Genomic DNA, 24,654 nt, shown 5'->3' on the forward strand with positions numbered 1-24,654 from the left:
ACTGAGCAGGTCAGAGATGAAAACAGCTACCATTTCATGCAATGCTCTAAAATTAAACCAAAAAATTTTAACAGTGAACTTTAAGATGTGTCTGGTAGGCACTGATGGGAGCCCAGCGTTGGGAGATATGATTTGCCTCACCACTACATCTTGAGGAATATTTGCTTAAAGGAATTGTTGGGACATTTTGGGAAATATGTTTATTGCTTTCTTGCCACAAATTAGACAGATTATTTTTACTATTTGTTATAACTGTTAATTAGTTAGCTTTAGAGCTTTAGAGGTTCTGGTAGGTGGATTTTGTTTCATTTGGACAGAGCCAGTCTAGCTGCTGTCATCAGCTTCATACTTACTAATGACAATATCAGTGTCCTCACCAAACTCTCCACAAGAAAGGAAATAAACATATTACACAAAATACTGAACTATTCCACTATTTTCAGATGTGCCAGACTGAGGGGTTTGTGAGTTGCAATTTGGAGCAGAAGTGACTTGAATACCCAAAACAAGAAGTAAACTTAATGGACAAGTGGACCTAAAAACCTGTGAAAAAATGCTACCAATTGCAGACGATGGTTGTTTGTCAGTAAATGAAACCCACCTGATCACGCTGGCAACGCTGTGGCACAATACAGCACTTCTTATTGTTCACTAACCTGCCATTTTGCATGTGCAACAACAACAAATTTGGGTTTGTGAGGAGTGAACTGTCTAAATTAACAGACTCTACATTTACCAACTCTGTCCTCATGTGCTTCTACCTCATTTACAGCTAGACAGTCTCTTCCCCAAACAAAAGTGAGAAGAAATGTGTGTTTGACAGAAATTACAACTTGTTAACTATTTTGGGAAAGTTGTTCCAATCAGCATTCTCTCTGGTTTATGTAGTGTTTGGTGAAAGAATGAGAGAATCGCTGGATAATACTCATGTAGAGAGCAGAGCAGTTATGTTTCTCAGTGCATTTATATGCACTTAAGTAACCAGGTTACATTCAGCTTTTTAAAAGGAAGCCTCTAGTAGTCTACGTGAGTCAGTTTTCACTGCTAGTCTTTTGACTATTTGTAAAATTCAGACACATTTTTGCTCAAAGGACAAACTGGGCACTGCGCAGAAACACAGCCTGTCCTCGCTGCACTCAGTCCAAATCCTCTAACAAAAAAAGTGTCTTTTAAAGCCATGGCTCAAAGTCAGGTAGATGAGAAATTTTATTAATGACCCTCTGCATGCAGAGGCAGATATTACATTAAGTTCATATAAAGTGTCATACGATTTCCTGTGTTCCTGTCTGATTTCTCCCAGTAAACAGGTCTCTTGCATTTCTCTTGCAAGTTGCATTAGATGCTATGCATTGAATTTATGTCACTGTATTTAGATTAGCACCTTTTTCACATTATCCTATGCTCTCTAACAGTGATTCAGGAGGATATAATGAGGCAATACTGTCTAATGGGCTTTTAAAAAATAAGGCTGTTTTTCACAGCAGGCTGCCAGTCTGCAGTGCTGAGAGGTGTGGCTGTTTCTTCATATGCTGATACCAGATGACTCCTTATTGGTTTCTCACCAAATTATCAATCATACATTCTTGTAATGTACCTCTTGTGTTTGTGTCTGTGTCATGCAGGCAAGTTGTGATCATGCGCTGCCTGGCTGCTCGGGTGAACTACAAGACCCTCATCGTTATCTGCGCCCTCTTCACACTCATCACTGTGTTGCTATGGAACCGCTGCTCCAGTGACACCTCCCTGCGCTTCCTGCCCCGAGCTGCCTTGGTGGTTCCAAGTCCCAAGGTGGGGGATGCTAGCATCAGCAGCCAGCAACACCCTCCACAGCCTCCAGAGCCCCCACCTGTTGTTGGGGTTGTTGGGGGCAACAAGTATGAAGAAATTGACTGCCTGATCAATGATGAATCCACTATCAAAGGCCGGCGAGAAGGCAGCGAGATTTACCTGCCCTTCAGCTGGATGGAAAAATATTTTGAGGTTTACGGCAAAGTAGTGCAGTACGACGGCTATGATCGGTTTGAGTTTCAGCACAGCTATTCAAAGGTTTACACACAACGTGAGCCCTACCACCCCAATGGAGTCTTCATGTCGTTTGAGGGATACAATGTGGAGGTTCGTGACCGTGTCAAGTGTATAAGTGGAGTGGAAGGTAAGACTTTTTTATTGATGTTCATCTCAGGGATGTTTGAGCCGCTTTTCGACCAAAGGTACTGGGGATTTTTAAGTCCCCAGATCTCTTTTCAAGGAACTAAAAGGTTCCTTCAGCTCACTGTTGTGTGCGTTTCCACCGTGGTCTAAAGACTTGCAACGATTAGGCAAATTAACCAGCTGAGGTAGGTTGTAGCCATACAAAGCGATGCACAGGCATCATTATTTGTAACCACTATCCGTGAGCAACATTTGTACACAAATGTATATCAGATTTGACTGGAATATAATGAAAAACTACAGGTTTGACCATAAACCAGCTTTTTTGTGTGGGAGCTATAATGAAGAGACGCACAATAAAGTTCATTACACATTTAATAGTAGCCAAACAAACTGGATGAAGCCATAAAGTTCTTAAAATAACTCCAGAGAAAGCAACACAAAAATAAAATCGCAACAGTTTGGAAGATTATTAAAACATTTCCAGCCGACAAAAGCTATAGATCAGCTGCAGCACTCACGTGCACTCTGTGTGCGTCTGCGTCGGAGGAACGGGATGTTTAACAAGCGTTAATTACCTGCTGTAATCAGCTGTTCTGCTTGTTTCGGAGAGGAGTTTCCATGTAGAAACTTCCTGGTTGATGAAAACTTAAAACATCAATTTCGGACCCAGTATTTAGCTTAACTACATCAGCTGTTCACTTTAAACACACGCTGCAGGTTGGCTGCTGTTTCCCAGCTATAAATTTAATGCTGACATACTATCTCAGGCAGACATCCACGAGATTTGTGGATAACAAACCGGATAAAACAATCAAGTTCTTAAAATAACTCCATCACAGAGAAAGCAACGCAAAAATAAAATCGCGACCGTTTGGAAGGTTATTTGGACTTTTTGGGGGGTGAAATGAAGACCCCAGAACTACATTTAGACCCTGGTCCCTCCGGTGGAAAAACAGTGAGTTCCTCTAAAGGTTCCTAGTTCTGGGGTAGAGTTCCTTTGGTCGAAACGCAGCTGTGTGTCAGATCTTAAATCTCACATATTGGTGCCTACAGTACACAAAAATGAGTCGTCATGCATCTGAAAGTCAATATTTCGAAATGGGACAATTTCATTTTTCATTTTTTGCATATACCTTTTTTTTCAATTTATTCCAGATTGCACATCTGAAGACCCTCTATGTTTTGGGGTTTTTGTCAGTGTGCTGGCATTTTTTACCCATAAAATATAAGATACATATTAAATATAAAATATTTAATTCACACACAGTGAATTTACAACATGATCATGCAAAAGTGCATTTGTCATTACAGTTTTGATTTCCTTTTCATGGTATTTTCCCTTCCATGCAACCCAAATTAAACCAGGTTTCTACGCTGATTCTGTTAAATACGCCATCAATGTATGAGACGAATTAAAGGACAAGTAGAAAGAAAGCCAAATTTTAATTTTGTGGAGTGATGCCTGGTACTTCCAGTAGCGCTGACTTGTGACGACTGAGTCTATAGAGTGACGTCAGAGTTGCATGAATTTGGATGTGACTATCCAGACTGAGGTCGCATTTCACATGTGAAAGTAGCCCAAATCCGAACTGGAAAAAAATCTGATACGATGTGACTCGGCTGTTTGCACTGTTATAAAAAACCAAACAAATCTGAGTCACATATGAGCAAAATAATCAGAGTGGGGTCACTTTGGCCTGCAGGCTGAACGCGACCTTAGCATGGAGTCAGGCCACCATGAGCATCCGGAACAGCTTCATTGCTCCTCGCCAAATCTTTGGAACCCTGTTGGAGGGATGAACACTGTTCCTCCACAAGATATATTTCCTCATTTATGTATGCCACATGTATTTAATCAGGTAATCTCATTGAGAACAAGATACATAACAGACATAACTAAATAGATTTAAAGATTATATTGTAGCATTTGGTCTTATGGAGATGGTGGTGGATAGCATTGTGTGGTCCAAAATAGCTGTAGCATTTTATTCACATCATTTTCATACTCACCAAACCTTTCTGTGAGCCTTGCTACATGGAAGCCTCTCCATTTTAAATGTTTCTCCACTCTTTCATTCTGTTTTTTTCCTTTAATTTATCCATGTCTATAGATTTATGGTATGGAGACCAAATACGTACAATGTATTTGATGAAAAACATTTACTCGTTTCTTTTGGTGTTTTAATAAAGTCAGTGGCCCTGAAAAATATATAATTTACTTAATGAGATCTATTTTAAGTGAGTGATTCATTGTAAATTCTCTATTTGATCTGTGAGAAAGTGAATGAAAACTTGATTAACAAGATAGATCAGATTTTAAAAGCACCTACTCAATCTCAGCCAACCATGCCTACACAGTTTTAGCCTCCACATTTACACTACCAAATGTGATTTGTGTCAAGTCACTCAGACAAGGTTCCTTTAAGAATAATTACCAGGAATGATCAATAGCTCATTTTAAAAGGCTATTAGTTCAAACCACATTGTCATCAATATAGTTCCGCGCCTCGCTCACTTGAAGGAGTGGCCCTGTGTACTGTGTAAATTACAAAAATAGATATTCATTATCATTCTTTTATTGTCAGATAGGCAGATACGCCAGTAAAAGAAAACAGACACTAGACACAAAATATAGTGGCTTAAAAAGTGTTCAGTGATCAGTGAAAATGGCAGAAGTGATGTGATTCGAAGTTGAAGTTCTTTTCCACTCAAGAAGCAAGCTATGTTTTGGTCGGGAGATGTGATAAAAGATGATATATTCACCTCTGCAACTGACATTTTGTCAGTTGCAGAGGTTCACTTGAAAAATAATCATAGACAGTGTCTGTAAGAGCAATTTGCCAGCAGTCAATAGGCATTTTTGCTGAGATGGATAGTTCAGTGTCCCACATTGGCTTTTTTTTCTTTTACGTTGTGACACAAACCTGCTTTCCTGTTCATCACACAAATAGAACAATAGAGTAGTTGTGTTTATATTCAAATCTGCACAAAGCGTATGTGTCTTTCTGTCATACATGGAGGCTGTGCATACTCGCATGGATGCAGAGAATACCAAATTTTGAGGAAGGTTAGAAAGCATGGTAACATATTTGGTTGATTAGTTCCAAAGAGTTTGGTTGATTTTTAATAAAATGTAATATATATTTTTTAAAGTTCTTATTACTTTTTATCTGAACTGCAGTCCCCACTTAAGGACCTTGTTGTGTGACAAATTATCACTTTATTGTAATTCTGCTCCTCTACAACTCATGTATGGGAGGGAACATGCAATATGTAAACAATGCAACAGTGGAAAATGGATCAGACAGGAATCAAGCCAAATCTTCTAGTACTTTTGAGCTGAGCAGTTGGGAACCATGTTATTCTCACCCTCTCATTTTCAGTAGACTGTTTATTTTAGTGCAAAATAGAGGAAATGCACACAATTTACTAAGGTCCATTAATTAAGCCCAAGGCGCCTTGCTATTTAGCACTCTACATGTGCAGGCATACGCATCTCTCTTCAACTTGGCATATTTTTATAGGTGAAAATAGCAGTTCATTAATTAGCCTGTCACAGTCTGAGTACTGCAGGGCTTAAACAAGGTCATGGGAGCATTTCTCTCCCAACACACCCTGCTACCCATAGATAAGTTATTTAACAAGACCCTCAGCAATGATCATTAAAAGTCATGATTGTCCTTTTACATCGCTCTAGCCTCTGCCATATTCTGCTGGGATTTAACTTGTGTCAAGACTTAAAGTATAGCATTGAACACACACCCAGATTGTACTGATATCTTAAACTCACACAGTCACTTGCTCCTTTTCAACTGTGATAATATTAGGATTAAAAAGTGTTTTAGATTGAGAACATTTTAGTTAGACTGAAATTCACAATCAGCCATGCAAATGTATTTTCTTAATATTTTTATTATTAGACAGCGATACAAACAGCACTACAACATTCCTTTACTTGTCATGTCTCCTGTAGGGCTGTGTTTGTATTGTAGAAATTGAGCTCTAACTTTTCATTGTTGCACCAGAGCTTCAATGAGATCAAGAACAAAAGCTGAGAATAATGAAGCTTCAGCAGCTGTGGAGATATCATTAGTGGAAGTAGTTAATCCTCTCTAACAACACCCTCTTAAATCACAATATGTCTCATTTTTGTATGTCTCTTTCTTTATCTTGAACCATCTTTGCCTTCACTCCGGGATCTATTGCACACCACGATCAAGATTTGCAAAAACACATATGCACACACACTCTTTTAAAACACATATTACAACCTTTTAAGTGCTTGATAAAAACACGCATACTCTCACGTTAACTCTCGATGCAAACACACATCTCGATCTCTTCTAACACTCAACCTACAGCAAACCATTGTGGTTACAGCCACTTTACAATGACGTTATACCGCAAATTAATTTAAATAGACCCAATTCTGAAAAACTGAATAAAATTGTGGTTTGTAGTCAGTGTGCAGGCAGGCATTTCCATATGAGCTGTCTTCCAACAGGTTTGCACCAACAGTACATGTGATTTGTGTATAATTACACCCGTTCTGCCGCTGGATTACCGCCAGTTTGTTAAATACCTGTACTCTGTGAAAAACTTGAAAAAAAAAAAGTTGTATATCCAGCTAAATAAATATAGTATTACTCCCCCAAAGTGTTTCATTGTATCCCCAGCTGGAATACCTACCCCCAAAGCAAAAGTAAAAGCTGCATTAAACTATTTTGGTCACTAGGAAGCAGAAAGACTAAAAAAAGTTGAAGTTGCTATTTATGGATAATGTGTTAGCAAACAATTGCTAACTTTACTTATACATCCAGTAAACACAGAACAACATCCCACTGGGATCATATTTCGGATCACCTGACATGTCTGTCTAATATTCAGTGGGCTTTTAGCTCGTCTTTGGCCCCCACCATCTGCTGAGGGAAAACATCCGGGCCTTTAGCTGCAACGAGCTGAACTTTATCCACTGATTTAATTTGGTCTTTCACAGTGAGATTGTCTGCAGCTTTTAGCCTCCTTTAGATAAACTGTTTTTGAATAAAAAAGCTGAAAGATCTACTGAGTTGGGTCATAATTCTTAGTTGGTTCATCACTACAAGCGAACCTTTCACATGACACATTACAGTCATGTGGGTTAAGGTTCATATTTAAAAATATTACTTAATGGAGCTTTAATGTCTGCTCATATTCTTCCAGATCTCAAGAAATTTCCTGACGTGCTGGAGGTAAAAAATAAATGAATAAAAAGGAAATATTTTTTGTTATAATTTATAATTGTTATAAAATGAATTGTTTAAAATTCCCCTTCTCTTTTCTCACTAGTTTCTCCAACATTGCCTACCCCAGCGCTAACTTCTGTAGGATTAGGGTATACTTTAATTGGCAGAAGAGGTAGTATTTCAGATTTCTGGAAAAGTCCACTCTCTGGAGTCATTAAAATATCTGGAGGCTTAACAGTCAATTCCACATGGATTACTTTAGTGTTATTTAGAGAGTAGCACAGCGTTACAGTGTCTGGATTTTGACAGTCATTTGACTTAAGTTGTCAAGGGAGATGCCAGTAACAAGACGGGCATGGAGAAAAGTCTGGCAAGAGATTGGAAAGTGTGTGTGTGGCACTGTATGAGTGTGTTCATTTCATTTATTTTTTGTGCTCTTTTATGAACACATTAATCAAATGTGTCAATTTGTCACGACTTTGCTACTTTAATGTGATATGTGGCATTGGTCCATGCTATGTACTTGTCCCTTTTTAAAAATAAACATTAAAATGGGGCGTGAATTCATGCCCCATTAGTAATGGTGATCACACTGACGAAAATGCATTACTTGGGAATGTTTGCCATGGAGCAGGCTGCCCGGTGCTTAACCATGCGTTGAGAAATCATGCAAGTAACTGGTGCAGATTTATTTATTTTTTTGTTTTTTTAAACTTAAGCTCTGCCTCGCCTCATAGTAGAGTGCAGAGAGGAGCGACTGCTCACATAACTTATTGATACGGATATGTATGTCACTTCAATGCAAATCAATACAAACACATGGAAAATCTTTGTGGTTTTGAGTGAATCTATCTGGATGGGCTCTCTGCTTTGGAAACACTGGTAGAGAGCAGTTGGAAAATGTGCGACTTCTGCTTGTCAGTGTGACTGCAACTCTACTGTTAAGAAGCTGTAATTGTTTTAGTTTTGTTCATCCCATTAATGTACATACAGTCCATGCAAATAAAATTATCGGCTGCCTATTAACCACTTTAGTATATCAGTAGTAGAATAGGGTTGCCCAGGTGGTGTAGATGTGCAGACCACACATCCACCACTACAGGCAGCTGGGTTCAATCCTCAGTGATAGTGCTTCTAGCAATGGTTGGCCGAGCCATTGAATACAAATTACCAGTGATGGGACATCAGTAAGGGATCATGCCCTTGTCGCTGCATCGACTCCTACCTTTGTGGTTGTTTAGGACTCAGCTTATCAGGGTGGATGGAGGGTATTAATGAAGCTGAAAAGTTACTTCATGTTTTAACAATGAGAAGATCAAAAGTAGATGTTAGACATTTCAAATTGGTGAAAAAATGCGAAAATAATAAGATCATTTCTATGAATTTCGCTGTTCAACTGTTATAATAAGTAAATAAAAATATTGCTAGTAAGAACTGAAAGAGTCATGGCATCATTTGGGAGTTACTTTACCCTGCAGTGTGAGTCTGCACATTTTGTTTTTCACAAGTTAGTTTTCAAAAAGGTAGTAAATGTTTATGCCATTAATTCATCATTCAATCATTGTCATTTTTACTGTCACATTGACTGTTGTTTTTGTTTTGTAAAGCACTTTGAGCTGTATTCTATATATGAAAGGTGCTATATAAATTAAGATTATTATTATAATGATTATTTGACCCACCATTACTAGCTTTATGGTCCCTAAACAGTTTAACAAGAGACCAGGAAAAATTTCCAACTTGAACATAATCTCCATTAATTCATTCTTCACCTCCATTTTGAATTTCACACACATTGGCTAGAATAAAAACCCATTTACACTCTTTTCTGTCATAAAAAGAAAGATAAGCTTTCTTTCTGTGTTCTGTCATTGACTGACTGAGTTTTGGTCAGCAACTGGACCCGTATATTGGAGAATAGCAAATAATAAAATGGAGTCTTTTGTGCAAGATGTGTCCTATTGGGAAAGCAGAGCAGATGGCAATAAGCGAAGTTGAACATCAACAGAAGATCTGCTATATATGCAGTGGTGATTAGTTTGAAAGGAGGAGGCACATTATCACGCAGCCCTAATCTGAGTATATTATGTTCTTCTTCTCCGAAGGGGGTTTGGGTCGCACACATGCTCTCTCTGTCACAAGGTCTTTAAGTGAACTATCTGTTAATCAGAGTGATTCTCCTGCCTGTGCTATTTTTGGCTGCATCAACAGGGAAGGTCGCCTCCAGTAAAATGCAGTAGCTTAGCTTGAATTTCACCACAGCATCTAATCATTTACCAAAGCTGGTGGAATTTTTTTTCTAACCTTTTATTCTGCTTCTTTTTTGCAGTGACTGTTTTCTGTCTTCTTTGTCTGCATATACAAAATAGGCCCAGATTTGGTTTGGTTTGGTATCAATGATTAATTTTGGACCCGTTTTATTGCTACGACAGTTATGAAATCAGTGTGACACCACAGACTGTTATGACAACTACCATCTAAAAATTTACATTTACAAGCTGATCATGTAAACACACAATTTAGAAGCATTTCAATACACTTAAAATAAAAGTACACAAAAGTACACAGCAATCACTAAAAGACAACCAACGCACAAATGCAATGTTGATGGTCTCTTGCATATAAGGAGGGCATTTTCTGTATTTATGTAACATTACTGTTCTTATCTGTCTTCTCAACCCCCCTCTTTCCACCCAGGTGTGCCTTTGTCCACTCAGTGGGGCCCTCAGGGCTACTTCTACGCCATCCAGATTGCTCAGTATGGCTTGAGCCATTACAGCAAAAACCTGACGGAGCGCCCTCCCCACGTGGAGATCTATGATACAGCCGAGGAGAGAGACAATCGGGCCAGCACAGCGCCCTGGAGTGTGCCGAAAGGTTGCGGTCTCAGCCGTGTCCACGACAGGACCCGAGCAACCTCCGTGCGTCAGTTCAGTGCTCCAGGTATGTAAGCCTTCCATGCGCCCAGATGGCTTCAGGGCAAGGAGCTTATCTCCTGTTAACTGTGGCTGTAGGAAGCTCGATATGCAACTACGCCCTCAGGACAGGATAATAGTCTGCAGTGAGTCACAGCCACAGTGCGAGAATACTGGCAGACTGTGTTGGTTTACAGTGGACCCACCACATTATGACACATTCCTAAAAATGATGATGATTAAAGAACCAGCAGACACAACATCACACATTTAATCCTGTTCAGCTCACTTAGTCAGACATTGTCACATTTATTCTGTCTAAATACATTGTGAAAATTCCCACTGATGCTGCAGACAGAAACACCTCTGGTCGACATTATTTTCACTATAGACGTCTCCTTTTTATCCAGAGCATGAGTGGATGAACTCATTACTGTTGTCTCCAGATGTTATCAGCTGTAGCCAATTACCTTGAATTCTGTTCAAAATAAAGCTCTAGGCTGTTGTCTGGTTAGTGTGCTCTTTGAAAGCCGTTGTACCTTATGTGCTATATGGGCTTTAATGAAAGGTAGATAACTAGTGCCTTTTTCTTGTAAGGAAAGTCACATTTTCAGTCAGGTAGTCACGTACTTGAGTTATAAATCGTTAAAAACAGGGAAAAAATATGTACTTTCACTTTTTAAAAAGGCTAAATAATAATTTCAGCAAATGGAGTAAATGGTGTGGGGGTTTTTTCTGACTATTTTAAGCTGCTGATTAATACACATTTGGTGGTCTAGTGAGAATTTACAGCTGCAGGACAGTGTGTGTGGGAATTTTCACTATCATGTAGGAATCCATGGCAACTGTGTAGCTCAGTTCTGTTTTTTAATTGTTCGACGACAACAATAAAGGCATATGGCTAAGAGGAGACTGCGATGGCTGCATAGGATAAATTCAGTTTTGGTCTTTGCATGGTATTTGTATGTTGTATTGAATATCACCACATCATTTCTTTAAGCATATCATATTAATTATATTTATATTTAACGCAAATCAACCTAATGGCTCTGTATCGGTTCTCCAGGATTCAGAGCTGTGAAGCAGCAAAGCTAATGTTAGCAAAGCTAATGTTAGCCCGTTATGCTACAGTGGAGAGCACTCAACAGTGTCATTTGGTGGTCATCAGTCAGATATCATTAGTTTTAATAATATCAAAAGGCATTTATCTGTAATCTTATCACTATTACAAGAAGTTTGATATTTAACCAACCATGTACTTGTTATAATCGATTCTGATGATGGCAGTCAGTAGAGTAAAACCTTTGTTGTTTTAAATGGATTTGTTGAGATTTAAACATTGCAGTAAGAACTTAAGACATCCTTACAAATCAATCGTCACCGTATTATCTGTTTAATTGTGCGTAGTTTATAGGCCTTCAGAAAATGGGGATTATTGCTCCTCACATTAAACTGACTGAAGGATGGCTCGGTTCTTAGTGCCATTTTGTACTATTTCAACGCCAAGGAATCTAATTTTATTCACGTCACTCGCTTTGTGTCAAAGACTCATTTGGTACTGAGGAAACACTGCTCCAGCCTTCCTCAGACTGCATAGTCGTTTATTGTGTTCAGCCTCTTCTCCTTTATGAATCTAAAAAGTTATCTATAAAGTAGGAAAAGATGAAAAAAATAACCTGTCCCGCTCTACACTCCTATTGTCCTTTTCATTATGCAACAGAATTGTATTCGGAGCTGCAGTATGTGGTGGGGATGATAAAGTCTAAAGAATTTTTAAATTACAAGAGTTTGTTAAAGTTTCATCCAGTGACCGTTTGTTTCAGCAGCTGCAACTGTCTCTGGCAAATTTACTCAGCTGTTGTCAACTAATGTTGATTCTGTGAGTTGGTTAAACAACAACAAAAAAACAGTGGCTGCTGCCTGGTTAATATGCTCACTCTGCATGGAAGAAGAAACACCACTCTGTGTCATTTTTGAAAAAATAAGGTCCAACAGAGTGGCAAGTTTTGTTCCACATTAACAGTCTGGGCGATTGCCTCACAGTAATTTCAGACTAGCTACCGTTTAGCTCTGCAGTTGTCAAGTGTAATGCTAAAGACAGCTGGTGAACAGATTTATTGGAATATACCAGTTCAGCTTTTAAGGTTGTGAATTTAATAAAATGTAGCCATTTTTACATAGAAGTGGACTTTTCTCTAACTGAACTGAACCTTGGAGGACCTCAGTAACAAACAGCAGCCATATTTTATGATTCTATTTATAAGTTTTATAATTCTTGTGATATCTTGTTTCATACTATGTAGACCACAAATACAGGCCTGTAGCTAAATTTGTAGAAAATAATTGCAATTTGATTTGAGATATTTTGTTGTTCAGCCGTAGAGTAACAGATTGTGTTCTGTCGTGTTAGAAATGCAATGAGTGCATATCTGTGAGTGGTCTAATTATGTAAATTATAAATATAATCAGACTATTTAGTAAAAATAGAGACTGGAAATTTGACCTATTTTTACAGATGTAAAATGACCACGAGATAGTTATTTTTGGAATTGGGAGAAGTAAAAATCTTTTGCACTGTGAGCTGTCTTTTATTCTCCTTTTGATCTCCTGCTGAGATTTCCAGGACACACACACACTCTCTCTCTCTCTCTCTCTCTCTCTCTCTCTCTCTCTCTCTCTCTCTCTCTCTCTCTCTCTCTCTCTCTCTCTCTCTCTCTCTCTCTCTCTGCTGCCTCTGCTGTAATTATCACCTCCTCCTAAATCCCACGCTTTCAACCCCTCATCGTCAACAATTTCTTTTCATTTCACTGCTCGTCACTTTTCTTTCTCTCTCTCCCTGCTACTCGCTCACCTTACCTAACAGCTTCAAAGTCGCCACCATAGCTCTCTCTTTCCTCGACATCATCATGTTTTCATCATCACTCCTCAGCCCTCCCTCGGCAGTCTTCATTCTCCATTAATCTTCCTCGTCTATCCCTAGATTTCAGTCAGACTTGCACTTCTATTTACTCATTTCCACCCACTTATCACCTCTCAGCCTTCTTGCGCTTCCTAAGCATTGCAATCATAATACCTCTATCCATTTTAACGCCTTATTCTACGCTCTCATCCAAACTTTTCTTGTTTTCTTCCTCTGTTGTCAGTTTCTCTTTCTGTCTTTTGCCTCCCTCCAATTCCTCCTCCTCCCTTCTTTCTGTTTGGGCCTTTTTTCCTCCTTACTGTATCTAGGGCACTGGTGTTGAACGGCCTCTCAAATTCTCTGACAAGTAGATCAATTGTCTGTCCCCTGATAATAACCTGCCATCTAGCATCTGTCCATTCCTGCGCGAACACTGTCCGCCACTGAGCACCTTTATTTTCTGAATCCCCTCGAGGTCAGTTGATATTTCAGATAGTGATAGTTGATAGAAATGCAGTTTGTACAAACCAAACCCTGCCAGAATTAGCAAGGTGATCTGTGTTCGGAGATACGGTGGAGAAACAGCTGTCACCAGCCACAATGCCTTTAAAACGTATTCACCAACCTTGGGAGTTGTTTTTATTGTCTTCAAGATTCAATCAGAGTAGAGTTAAAGTTTCTTTGACACCGATAAACAGAAAAGGAAACTTTAATGTAGTAAGTCTAAAGATTTTAGTCCAGGTTGATTTTACAACACCTGTCGTGGGTAACAGCAAGAGTGATTTAATACTACACACTCCTTCAGCAGCTCCTGTGTCAGAAACAGAACGCAACCAAATAAACTCACATTGTTTGATTAAAGATGTCAGTCAATAATAATTGCAACCGTGATCTGATTTCATGCTGCGCACGTAGCAAGTAGTTTTCCACACAACAGCAGGAAACATTAAAGTTGGTGAACTTGCTGAAGAGTTGGAGGTGTGCAGCCTGTTGCCTGCAGCTCTTCATATATCAGTTCATGTGGCTGCTGCTAGCAAACATTTCTCCACTGGAGAAAAATACAGAAAATGACCAAAGTCTTATTTTAATTAACTAACACGGACGTCGCTAACCGCAGTGACAAGCATCAGTGTCGGACCGTGGAGTTCTCGACATTGGTCACTCCCAGTGCTACGAATACAGAGAGATTAACCTGGCGGGGAAAGACTTAATCAGCATTGTGTGAACTGATTTGGCAAGGGCTTGAATGTAACAGACGTTCATTTATATGTAAAGGTCCTGCACTCCTTTTTAATACAGCTCTGATACGGCTGTAGGAGAGAGAACAGGAAAGATTGTCTAACACTGGATTACATGAATGCACCATTTCCCTGTGTTTAGGAAGTCAATCTGAATCCAGCGACAATAAAAACTATATAGACCGATTATTTCTAGTTTACTAAATACATTGAATTGCTATTGCAGGAAAATTCTGACCATACAATAGTATCAAAATGGAGTTTGATTTTATGAACATTTTAAGAATTATAACTTCAATGTCAAAGTGAGAACAGATCTTTTGCGCAAAGCCGACAGAAACCTAAACGCACAGTCTCGTGGCTGTAATTGCTGCCTAACTTTTTATTAACTTGTTATTAATTTAGACCACCTTTAGACAGTCACCACTGTCAAAAAGCCACATTAAATCTACTTTGATTCAATGTTGTAAGACAATAAAACACGTAGAACTGATCAATTTGTTGAGCAACAGTAAATTAATCTGCAACTAATTCGATAATTGTTATATTTTTCAAACAAAAATGCCAAAAATGTGATGGTTTTAGCTCATTAAATGTGGTGATTTGAAGTATTTCTCTGTTATATATGATCGTAAATTGAATATATTTAAGTTTTGGACTGTTAGTCGTATAAAACAAGCAATTTCGATTTGTCACCTTGGGCTCTGGGAAATTATAAATTATAATATGGCATAATACTACATTTCATTGACGATTAATCAAGAAATCAATTATCTGATTAATCAGTAACAAAAAATTTTTATTTGCGGCCCTTAAAACATGAAAACTTGCTAAAGGGGTGAATACTTTTTATAGGCACTGTATGTCCTGTCGACACACTCATGTAGTCACAGAAGGTGTGGATTAATAATCATACGTGCATTGACTGTTGTCTTGTGACTTGGATCGTTTGTGTCCGCACGTGTGTAACACCTACTGTACATGTGATTTCAAGCCTTCCTTCAACGTGCTCACTCATCTATACAAGCACGGTTTTACGCCGACATATTTCGAGCTGCATGTCATCTGTCTCCTGCCTTATTGCTAAACAGCCAGAGAGCAGAGCAGAGCAGAGGAGGTAGAAACTCGTCTATATTCCCTTCCCATCCTTTATTGATGCCAGAGTAATCACGGGGCCAGAGTACAAATCCACTTACTCTCTGCATTGCCTTAAGTAATGGATTTATGAGTGCATTAAAGAGCCGTAGTCATGCAGAGGCCCCTGCCAGACTGTCTCTCTCCTTCATTCTCCTCGTGATCGACTGTCTTTGTGTCTCAGACGGCCTCGTCTGCTTCTGCTTTTTCAGCTCATGTCATGCAAGATCTTGCCGTCTCTGATTCTCAATTGTCTTCTCACTATTGGCTCATTTTCACTCTCTCCTGTCTCTGGCAGGCTTTAAAGGCACTTATGCGACCCATCATTCCATTACCCTGCTTTTTTCTTGACTCCCACACTCTTTCTTCTCTTCATCCTTTGGGGAGCCTTGATGAGAAAAGCTTTTTTGGGTTTTCTTTGCAGTGCAGACAAAGTAACAAGGCCAAAGGAGAGATCATTCCAGAGGCAGTTAGTGCTTTAGGGGGTTGAAATGAATTCAGAACAGCAACTGAAGTGCCTGGCATAGAGATGATAGAATGTAAGAGGAGCGGTGGCAGTGTGGAAACTGAATATCATCTGAGTTCGTATCCTCACTGAGTTTTGTAGGGAAGAGATGCAAATAGAAAAGTTGCTGCAGTGCATCAACTTCTTTTATTCTTTTTCCATCTTCCTACTACTCTGTTCTTTTCCTCCTTCTATTCCCTCCCTTTTGTCCTCTTCCTAATTAAGCTCAGTGTGCAGTGACACATCTGTAATATACATCCCATGAGAAGCCTGTCCCTGTGTGTGTTTGAGACTTTCTCATACACACACACAGCTTTGGCAAACCAGACAGTCACTAACAAAATTACTTCTTTGGTAATGAGGACTAGAGTTTTATGTGCAGAATTTTTCTAAAGTTATCTGACTGTTATTGATCATTATCTGCTCCAGGTAGGGCTGGACGATATGGCCAAAAATGTTATAAAGATAAAAACATTTCACATCATTCGATATCGATAATTATCACGATAGATGTCAAATCATTATTTCTTTCACGTTTAAAGGCTGATTTTTCTTTCTCTCTCTCCCTGCTACTCGCTCACCTTACCTAACAGCTTCAAAGTCGCCACCAGAAAGTGAAAAGTTGAAGAAATCATACTTCTTTATGGTCAGAATGTGACAAACACTCAATGCTAAGCAGTGGATCACTTCACAAATCTGAGGTGGAACATTCAAAACAAATATTAGTAAATCTTTTTTCAGTCCCTTTTCCTCAACAAAATTAATATTTTAGTAGAAACATTACATGCAAAATTGTTAGTGATTCAAATGAATTGAATCAAACATTTACTGACGATATATTGAACATTTGTTACATTGTTATTGAGAAATATTATATTGCGATAATGATCACTATTGTTTTGTTGCCCAGCCCTACCTCCAGGCGACTGTATGTGTAAGGACCTCTCGTGGTTGCGGTGATTCACAATTTTCGAAAAACCTGTTGTATTGACTGAGCCTATCACAAAGCTTTGACGTTTGTCTTTTCAGCAGTATTTCGCTTTTCGTTACGACATTTCCATTGCAATAGCTAGGCTAAAAACAAGTCTTACCTAGCCTGTTGCAGGCCACATTTTGGCTGTTGTTGTTGCTCAAAAACGGACATCCATAGAAAAGTTTGGTCTCATCTTAAACCCGAGCATTTGCAGATTAATTCCATACCCAATATATACGATCCACTAAAGGTAGGCACGATGCGAGATGAATATATCCCAGTTTTTGTTAACTTTATAGCCATCTTAACTGTATGGAAGGAGGGAGGGACAATTGAGTGAGATTCAGCTCTTTTTTGTTTGGGATACAAGATAAGTAGGTAGGGAGGGGTTTTATTTTGTGTGGTGTATTAGAACATTGTTATGTATTTAGAACATTTTGTTGTAAGTAACTAACAAGGTCTAAATTCAGATGTTTGAACTTCATCCTGTTTATTGATTCCTCATCAAGTTAATTCAGTTAGGTTACACAGAACTCTCGGTTACAATACCAATCAATACCATCAAGTCAAAAATCAGACACTATACAATACAAAGTACTGTGTTAAAAAAGTTGTAGACATCTATGTAAGAAAACTTATACCATACAAAAAAACATTCTCCCCTGTATTCCACTACTCTCATGCATACACACTGGACACACAGACTGCCTTGCTCTCTGTTCTCCGACCACATGCACTCGGGCACACCTGGCAAAGAGCTGCACTCTGAATGTAACCATGAATTGAATCTTGAAAGATGAGGAAAAATACCTCTATCATAGAAACGCATCATCAAAGGAGAGCGTATGAAAGGGAACAGATGCACTTTAAAAGGCTACCAGTTAGTCTGCTAAAAATAGCCCGTTGTCATCCGGTAATTGTCAGGAGTTCTCAGTCAGTCAAAGGATCCAAATGCACTTTGAGAAGCACTATAAAACTTGCTTTCTCCTGCAATTCCAGTTCATTATACACATTTTTAACATTTCCCCCATTTATTTGCTGCACCCACCCTCCTCACCACAGAGTCCTCAGAAGGTGTGTCCATCCCGCTGGGCAACTCCAAAGACTTCATCCTCAGCTTGGACGTCAAGTTCATCTCCAACGGCAGCGTGTCTGTGATCCTCGAAACCACGGAGAAGGGCCCGCCCTTCACTATCCACTATGTGACCAGCACGCAGCTCATTGCCTTCAAAGACCGTGAAATCACCTACGGTGTCGGACCACGAACCGCCTGGAGCACTCTGACCCGAGATCTGCTCACCGACCTCAGGAAGGGCGTTGGGCTGTCCAACACCAAGGCTGTGAAGGCCACTAAGGTTGGTTTCAAACTTTAAGTACTGAAAGTAGCTTTTTGATAAAATACCTGTGTTCTAATAACTATGTAACTGGACTAGAGCTGAAATAATTAGTTGATTGATCAGGAGAAAATTAATCGGTAACTATGATTTTGAATGAACTGAGTATTTAAGTCATTTTTCAAGCAAAAATGCCTATTTGAATAACAATTCAAATGTGAGGATTGCTGCTTCTTCATCTTATGTCATGGTAAACTGAATAAACATATAAATATGTGCGTTATTTGATAATGTCCTGTGGGTTTTAACAAATTGTGCAAGACATTTTTTTATATTTTCTGACATTTTATAGACAAAGCCATTCATCGATTAATGGAGGAAATAATAAACATATTAATAAATAATCATCTTTTTATCCCTAAACTGGACCATGCATAATTAATCTAATAAAACTAATTTCCCATCTTAATGCTGTATTTCTGTTATGTATGAACAAAACAAATTCAGTTAATTATATTTACTTTGAACCAGGTTATTTCATTATGAGAGCTGTGACATTAAATTATTAAATGTAGAGATGATAAACAACAATAATGAATTAATGCCAAATCATAATTCCAGTCATTAATCATCTTGTCTGCCTTTGCGTCTGATTTCCTCCTCAGATCATGCCCAGACGGGTGGTACGATTAGTCCTGCATGGCCGTGGCTTTGTTGACAACGTCACTATCTCCACCACTGCCCACATGGCCGCCTTCTTTGCCGCCAGCGACTGGCTGCTTCGCAACCAGGACGAGCGAGGCGGTTGGCCCATCATGGTCACCCGTAAACTTGGCGAAGGCTTCCGGCCTTTGGAGCCCGGTTGGTACTCTGCCATGGCTCAAGGCCAGGCCATGTCCACCCTTGTGAGAGCCTACCTCCTCACCAAGGACCAGGCTTACCTCAATGCTGCCCTCAAGGCAGTAGGACCCTACAAGGTGCCTTCAGCACAGCACGGGGTCAAAGCTGTGTTCATGAACAAATACGACTGGTATGAGGAATACCCCACCACACCCAGTTCTTTTGTCCTCAACGGCTTCATTACTCCCTGCTGGGACTCTTTGACTTGACTGAGACAGCCGGAGAGAAGCTTGGCAGGGAGGCTGGGCAGCTGTTCAGCCGCGGCATGGAGTCACTGAAGGCCATGCTGCCGCTCTTTGACACAGGGTCTGGGAGCATCTATGACCTGCGTCACTTCATGTTGGGCACTGCGCCCAACCTGGCACGCTGGGACTATCACACCACACACATTAACCAGCTACAGCTGGTGGCATCCATAGACAACTCTCCCGTCTTCAAGGATGTGGTCAAGCGCTGGAAAAACTACTTAAAAGGGATTCGTGCCAAGCACAACTAGAGAAACTTTAACCCACGTATATCATACAGCTGAAATGATGACTGAAAAGTTGAATATACTATGTGTGAGAACTTAATGGATGATTGAATGTGAGGTGGATGCTCACATTGTGTGTCTGTTAGAGGTTCATAATCTATTGGATGAGTTTATCAGCTGCAGCTCTCACCACTTAACATTTCTCGTGTGCTCTGTTGCAGGTTTTATATTTTCTGCAACACTGACTGTAGCTCTCTTCTCCTGTTTTTTCTTTCCCCTTGAGCTAGTGTTTGTAATTATGCACAGACCTAGTTTCTGTGTGTGTGTGTGTGTGTGTGTGTGTGTGTGTGTGTGTGGGGTTAAACAATATATGACGTTAGAGTAGGATGAAACTCCTTGAATTGTTTAAACTGGATCACATTTCCGACACTCACATCCACCGCAGGTCTCTTCTCCAATTGTATTTTTTTACCATTTCGAGTTTATTTAAACAAGTAAACTTTAACAAAACAGAATATATTATAAATTATTTGCCAAAAATTAATGAATCTTATCGATATACAATACTAAAACATTTTGGATTTTATTTCTCCTCTTCAAACTTTTTTTTACATCCTTTAACCCTCAAAACATAAGTTTTAAATCAAGAATTTTTTTATACCATGCAGCTGTGATAGAAATTATTTTATTGAAATGCTGAAAAGTCCGATGCTTTATGCCTGCAAACTGGCAGCTTCCAAGTTGTTTTCTGAAGCCCCACAGTTAAATAGTTACAAATAATTTTGGCGGTGTTATGTTGTTGTAGTGAGTAATATTTTTTCCCTCTTAATAACAGTTTTAAGCCATGGATTAGGTGTCTGCTTAAAAAGTTCAAATCAGCTCTGAGGAATAAACACCTCAAACCACCATATTTGATTTCAGATGGATAAACCAGCTCTGCTACCAGCAGGTCTCTTTGCTTCCTACCAACAATTCCACTGTGTTTAGCTGAGCTGCTGTGTAGGCACATCTGGACAGAGTTGTCTGCATGACTGCATCATGGGTAATGTGACTTATACAGGGACCGGTTTGTGTTTTCAGTTGAGGCACGGACGGCTGCAGCTAGCACGCTGCTATAACATGAGTGTCCATGTTACATTCCCTAAGATCAGGCCTATCCTAATTAGTCGTCAGGGCGGTACCCTCTATAAAGCTGGTTTCTTCATGTGATGTTTTAAGATGAAAAACTGTGCGCTACGATTCTTAGCTGTAACCAAAACCCACTACAGTCTGTCGGTTGGTCCCAAAAAACTTAATAATTCATGTGCCAGTGCAGCTATAAATAGTTAATTCTGCATCACTTTGAGTTCAGTTCAGCTCAGTTAGTAATGCTTAAGCTTTCTATATCAGAGATGCTGTATTGTGATTTTCAGCTCCGATGTGGTCGCGGCTGTTCACGAATCTCAGTATTTGTTGGAAGAAAAAAAAAGGCAGCTGAGACATGAGCCTCAAGAGTCTCTGATCAAGAGTCGCCGTTTCCTCTGTTCTTCTCATTTGCACCGTTTGGGAAAAGCTATTTGGGAATTAGACACAGTCAGCTATATTTAACGTTTTTGTGGGTGTGTTGCCTTGAAGTGGACATGGGAAACTCCCAGTGTGCAGACTATGCTACACACATGAGCCACTACTGATAAAACGATCAATAATTTCTTCAGATCTTTATTATATTTACTAATCTGACAAGAGACTACAAATGGCCTACTCTGACACATTTTTAATAATGTTAATTAATGTGCCATGTCTCTGATAAATAAGAAATACAAGTAGACCATTAAAGCTTCATGCAGTTGCAATGGGACCCTGCAGTGTCACTTTTAAGCTCCCTTCATCCCATAAGAAATGTACACAGGACACAGTGTGGCAATGATTTTCTAACTAATACTTGTTTTTCTATTAAACTTTCTTTCAGTGACAAACTTTAGCTTCTGATGAATCTCTTGGCCTGTTAAATATTAAAATCTTTTATATCCTTTTATGTCCCTTGGTTTGAACACCAGCACCATTAGTTGTAGCCACATTTTCATTCACTGTCATGCCCCCTCTTGACCTAGAATATTAACTTGGAAACTCACTTCTTAACTCTTAACTCACACTTTCAGATAATAATTGCTGAATATAAGTGTAGGTGGTGTAGATGTATGTGTTGTTTATAAGATGTAAACAGACGTGTGGGCAGCAGAGGCACAGCTGTGTCTCACTAACATGTCAATTTATAACATTTAAATAGACAATTGCAGGAGTGCTGAAGGCTGAGGTAAATTCTTGACATGCATAAAGAGGCTGTCAGTCCCAGCAGGCTCTCATTGCTCCTGTCAGCTGTTGTGGGTGCATGAACCGATTGTTTTTAATCGTCCTGCCCTGTTGACCGCTGAACGAGGAGACGGAGGCTCGCCAAGACGCAAACAATTCAACTGTCTTAATGGGCTGCAGAGTCTGAACACAGTACGGTCGCTAGTCAGGGATGAGTCAGCATTCACTGGCATTGCCCTCACAAATAAAACAAAGTGGATCCCTCGGCATTAATGAGGCTTTCATCGATCTACCTTAAAGATTATTAATGGGAAGCAGGAGAGTCAGGCTGGTTTGTTCTTCTGAATGTGTTGGTGGTGAATTTTTCATTTTCTTAAAACTGGCCTAAACTTTGAGATAAAACCATTTACCCAAGCGCTCTGCTTGAAGTTATTGTAGTGTGAGCTTGCTTCATCTGTGACTCAGCTCATTGCATTCAGAAGTAATAAGTGAGGATTTACGACGGAGTACAAATTCTCAAATACAATTTTGAGAATTTGTGAAAAAAGTTGTAATATTTCAAGAATAGTCATGATATTATGATTCATTATATTTTGCAAGGAAAAATAGTAACTACAATACAGTGTGTGTATAGTGCACATTATACTGTATTTCAGGAAAAGATAAAACAAGTGCATGTAATCCAATCTTCCACGTTTAATCATAATAGACAGCATTTTGTTTTCAAAGCAACCACTATGACTTATTTTCTAATAATATGACTTGCGACTTGTATCTCAAAATATGACTTAAAAATGTTTCTGACTTTATTCCTTAAATACTAGACTTTTTCTTGTAACATTATGCCTTTCGCCTTTTCTAAATCATGACTTCTTTTTTTAAAACATTTTGACTTTATTCTCAAAATCTCAGATTTTTTTTTCAACAGTGGAGCTATTCCTCCAGGTTTATACTGTGGATGGAAGGAATTATATTGAGTTTCTGAGAGAAGAGGTTTGGGTGTACTTTTTGAGAATCCCTTTTTTTTTTTGTACACTTGCTGAACCTTGCTTTGTTCTTTTCCTGGTGGCATTTTCTCCCCATGAATACTTACATAATTCATTCTTTGCCATTTTACGTGGAAATATGTAGTTTAAAGGGAACATTCAGGAATGAAAGTTAAGCATGTGAACAACTATCTCCATTTTGTTTATACCAAAGCCATTGATTCAAGTATATTGGAATTTGTATATTTTTGTGCAAATTTCCATTCAGCATTTAATGACATTAAGTCTCCTTGGAGACGTCACAGAGAGACACTGTCTTTTTGAGAAATGCTAGTTTTTCAGATGTAGGTTGAATAGATTATAGTAAAATTAAGATATGTAAAACCTGCTTATTATAAAGGGGACGTGTGCAACTAGAGATTAGCATTTAGTCAGCTACTGTTAAAGGCAGACAATAGCTGCAAATTCTCCTAGAAAGTTTTACTTTTGTCTTTGTTTTGAAGTGTTTTGTTTGCATCATTCATCATTTGTTGGAATAATTTGCTGAGGAATACTATGTTTTTCTAGATAGATAAAAGCACAACTGCCGTTTATTGTCACAAGATTTTGGTTGTATTTCTTTAGGCATGCTTTGTTTTTCTTTTCAGGACAATGTGCAACGCCTTCAATAAGGAAGCTGCTATTATTGTTCACTGTGTTACAGCTATGGAAACTTCTTTTTCATCATTTTAGTGGGGTTTGTTTCTGTTTTTCCACTATTTGACTTTTTGACTGAACATATGACCGCTGAGGTCAAATGTGATTTATGCAATAAAATGTTTACTGGGGTCATGACACCACAGGAGACCCAGAGCGGTTGTACAGACTTTGCAATCAAAGCACAATGTGCAAATGCTACCATTTTTTTAGTCCAAGAAAGAGAGTTGTTTGTATACAGAGTAAATTGTGCTTTAAAAATGTGCTTTTTAAAGGTGTAAAAAATAAAAGCATTTTTTCTCAAACTCGTGGTTTAATATCTGTAACATTTAAAGGGACTCAGCCGTTTAATGAAGATCCGTTGTAGAGCTGATACAATTAATTGATTAGTCAATCGACAGAAAATGTATCTGCAAGTACTTTTAATAATGATTATTTTTTATTAATTTAGTAGGAAATATGCAAAACAGATTATCGGTTGAAATTATTTCCAGTGTTTCTTTGTTTTATGTGATCAAAAACTGAATAGCTTTGTGTTTTTGTCGGACAAATCAAGTAATGTGAAGACGGCACCTTGAGGTTTTTGTTATATGAAGATTGATAGAGAAAATAGATGTCAAATTAATAGATACTAAAAAACAATCATTCGATGTATTATTTTACACTGTGCTTTATTCCAATAGACCACAAAAATTTGTTTACATTGCATTATATCTATATCAAGAAATAAAACAAAAAACATACGATACAAAAGCCAAAAAGGAAACCAAACACATGCCTTTGGTGTGAGAGACCCGGGTTCAATCCCCCATTGGACCCATCCACCATTGTGTCCCTGAGCAAGACACTTAACCCCTAGTTGCTCCAGAGGCGTGCAGCCTCTGACATAAATGGCAATTGTAAGTCGCTTTGGATAAAAGCGTCAGCTAAATGA

The 24,654-nt window shown here is 38.8% G+C and overlaps 1 protein-coding gene across 1 annotated transcript in view; it reads left to right on the forward strand.

The window, feature by feature from the left end:
- The window catches only part of glceb (glucuronic acid epimerase b), a 66,843-nt gene extending 42,818 nt beyond the window's left edge, over positions 1-24,025 (forward strand). Inside the window, 5 exon segments of the mRNA XM_038701117.1 lie at positions 1,623-2,152; positions 10,077-10,322; positions 18,106-18,398; positions 19,043-19,454; positions 19,457-24,025. Coding sequence (XP_038557045.1) covers positions 1,636-2,152; positions 10,077-10,322; positions 18,106-18,398; positions 19,043-19,454; positions 19,457-19,773 — 1,785 coding nt within the window. The 5' untranslated portion in view covers positions 1,623-1,635 and the 3' untranslated portion in view covers positions 19,774-24,025.
- Positions 24,026-24,654: the final 629 nt, after the last annotated feature.

Source organism: Micropterus salmoides, unplaced genomic scaffold (assembly GCF_014851395.1).
Source record: "Micropterus salmoides isolate LMB-PRFRI ecotype aquatic unplaced genomic scaffold, ASM1485139v1 Ms_hic_scaffold_6, whole genome shotgun sequence".
In the NCBI taxonomy this organism is placed as follows: domain Eukaryota; kingdom Metazoa; phylum Chordata; class Actinopteri; order Centrarchiformes; family Centrarchidae; genus Micropterus; species Micropterus salmoides.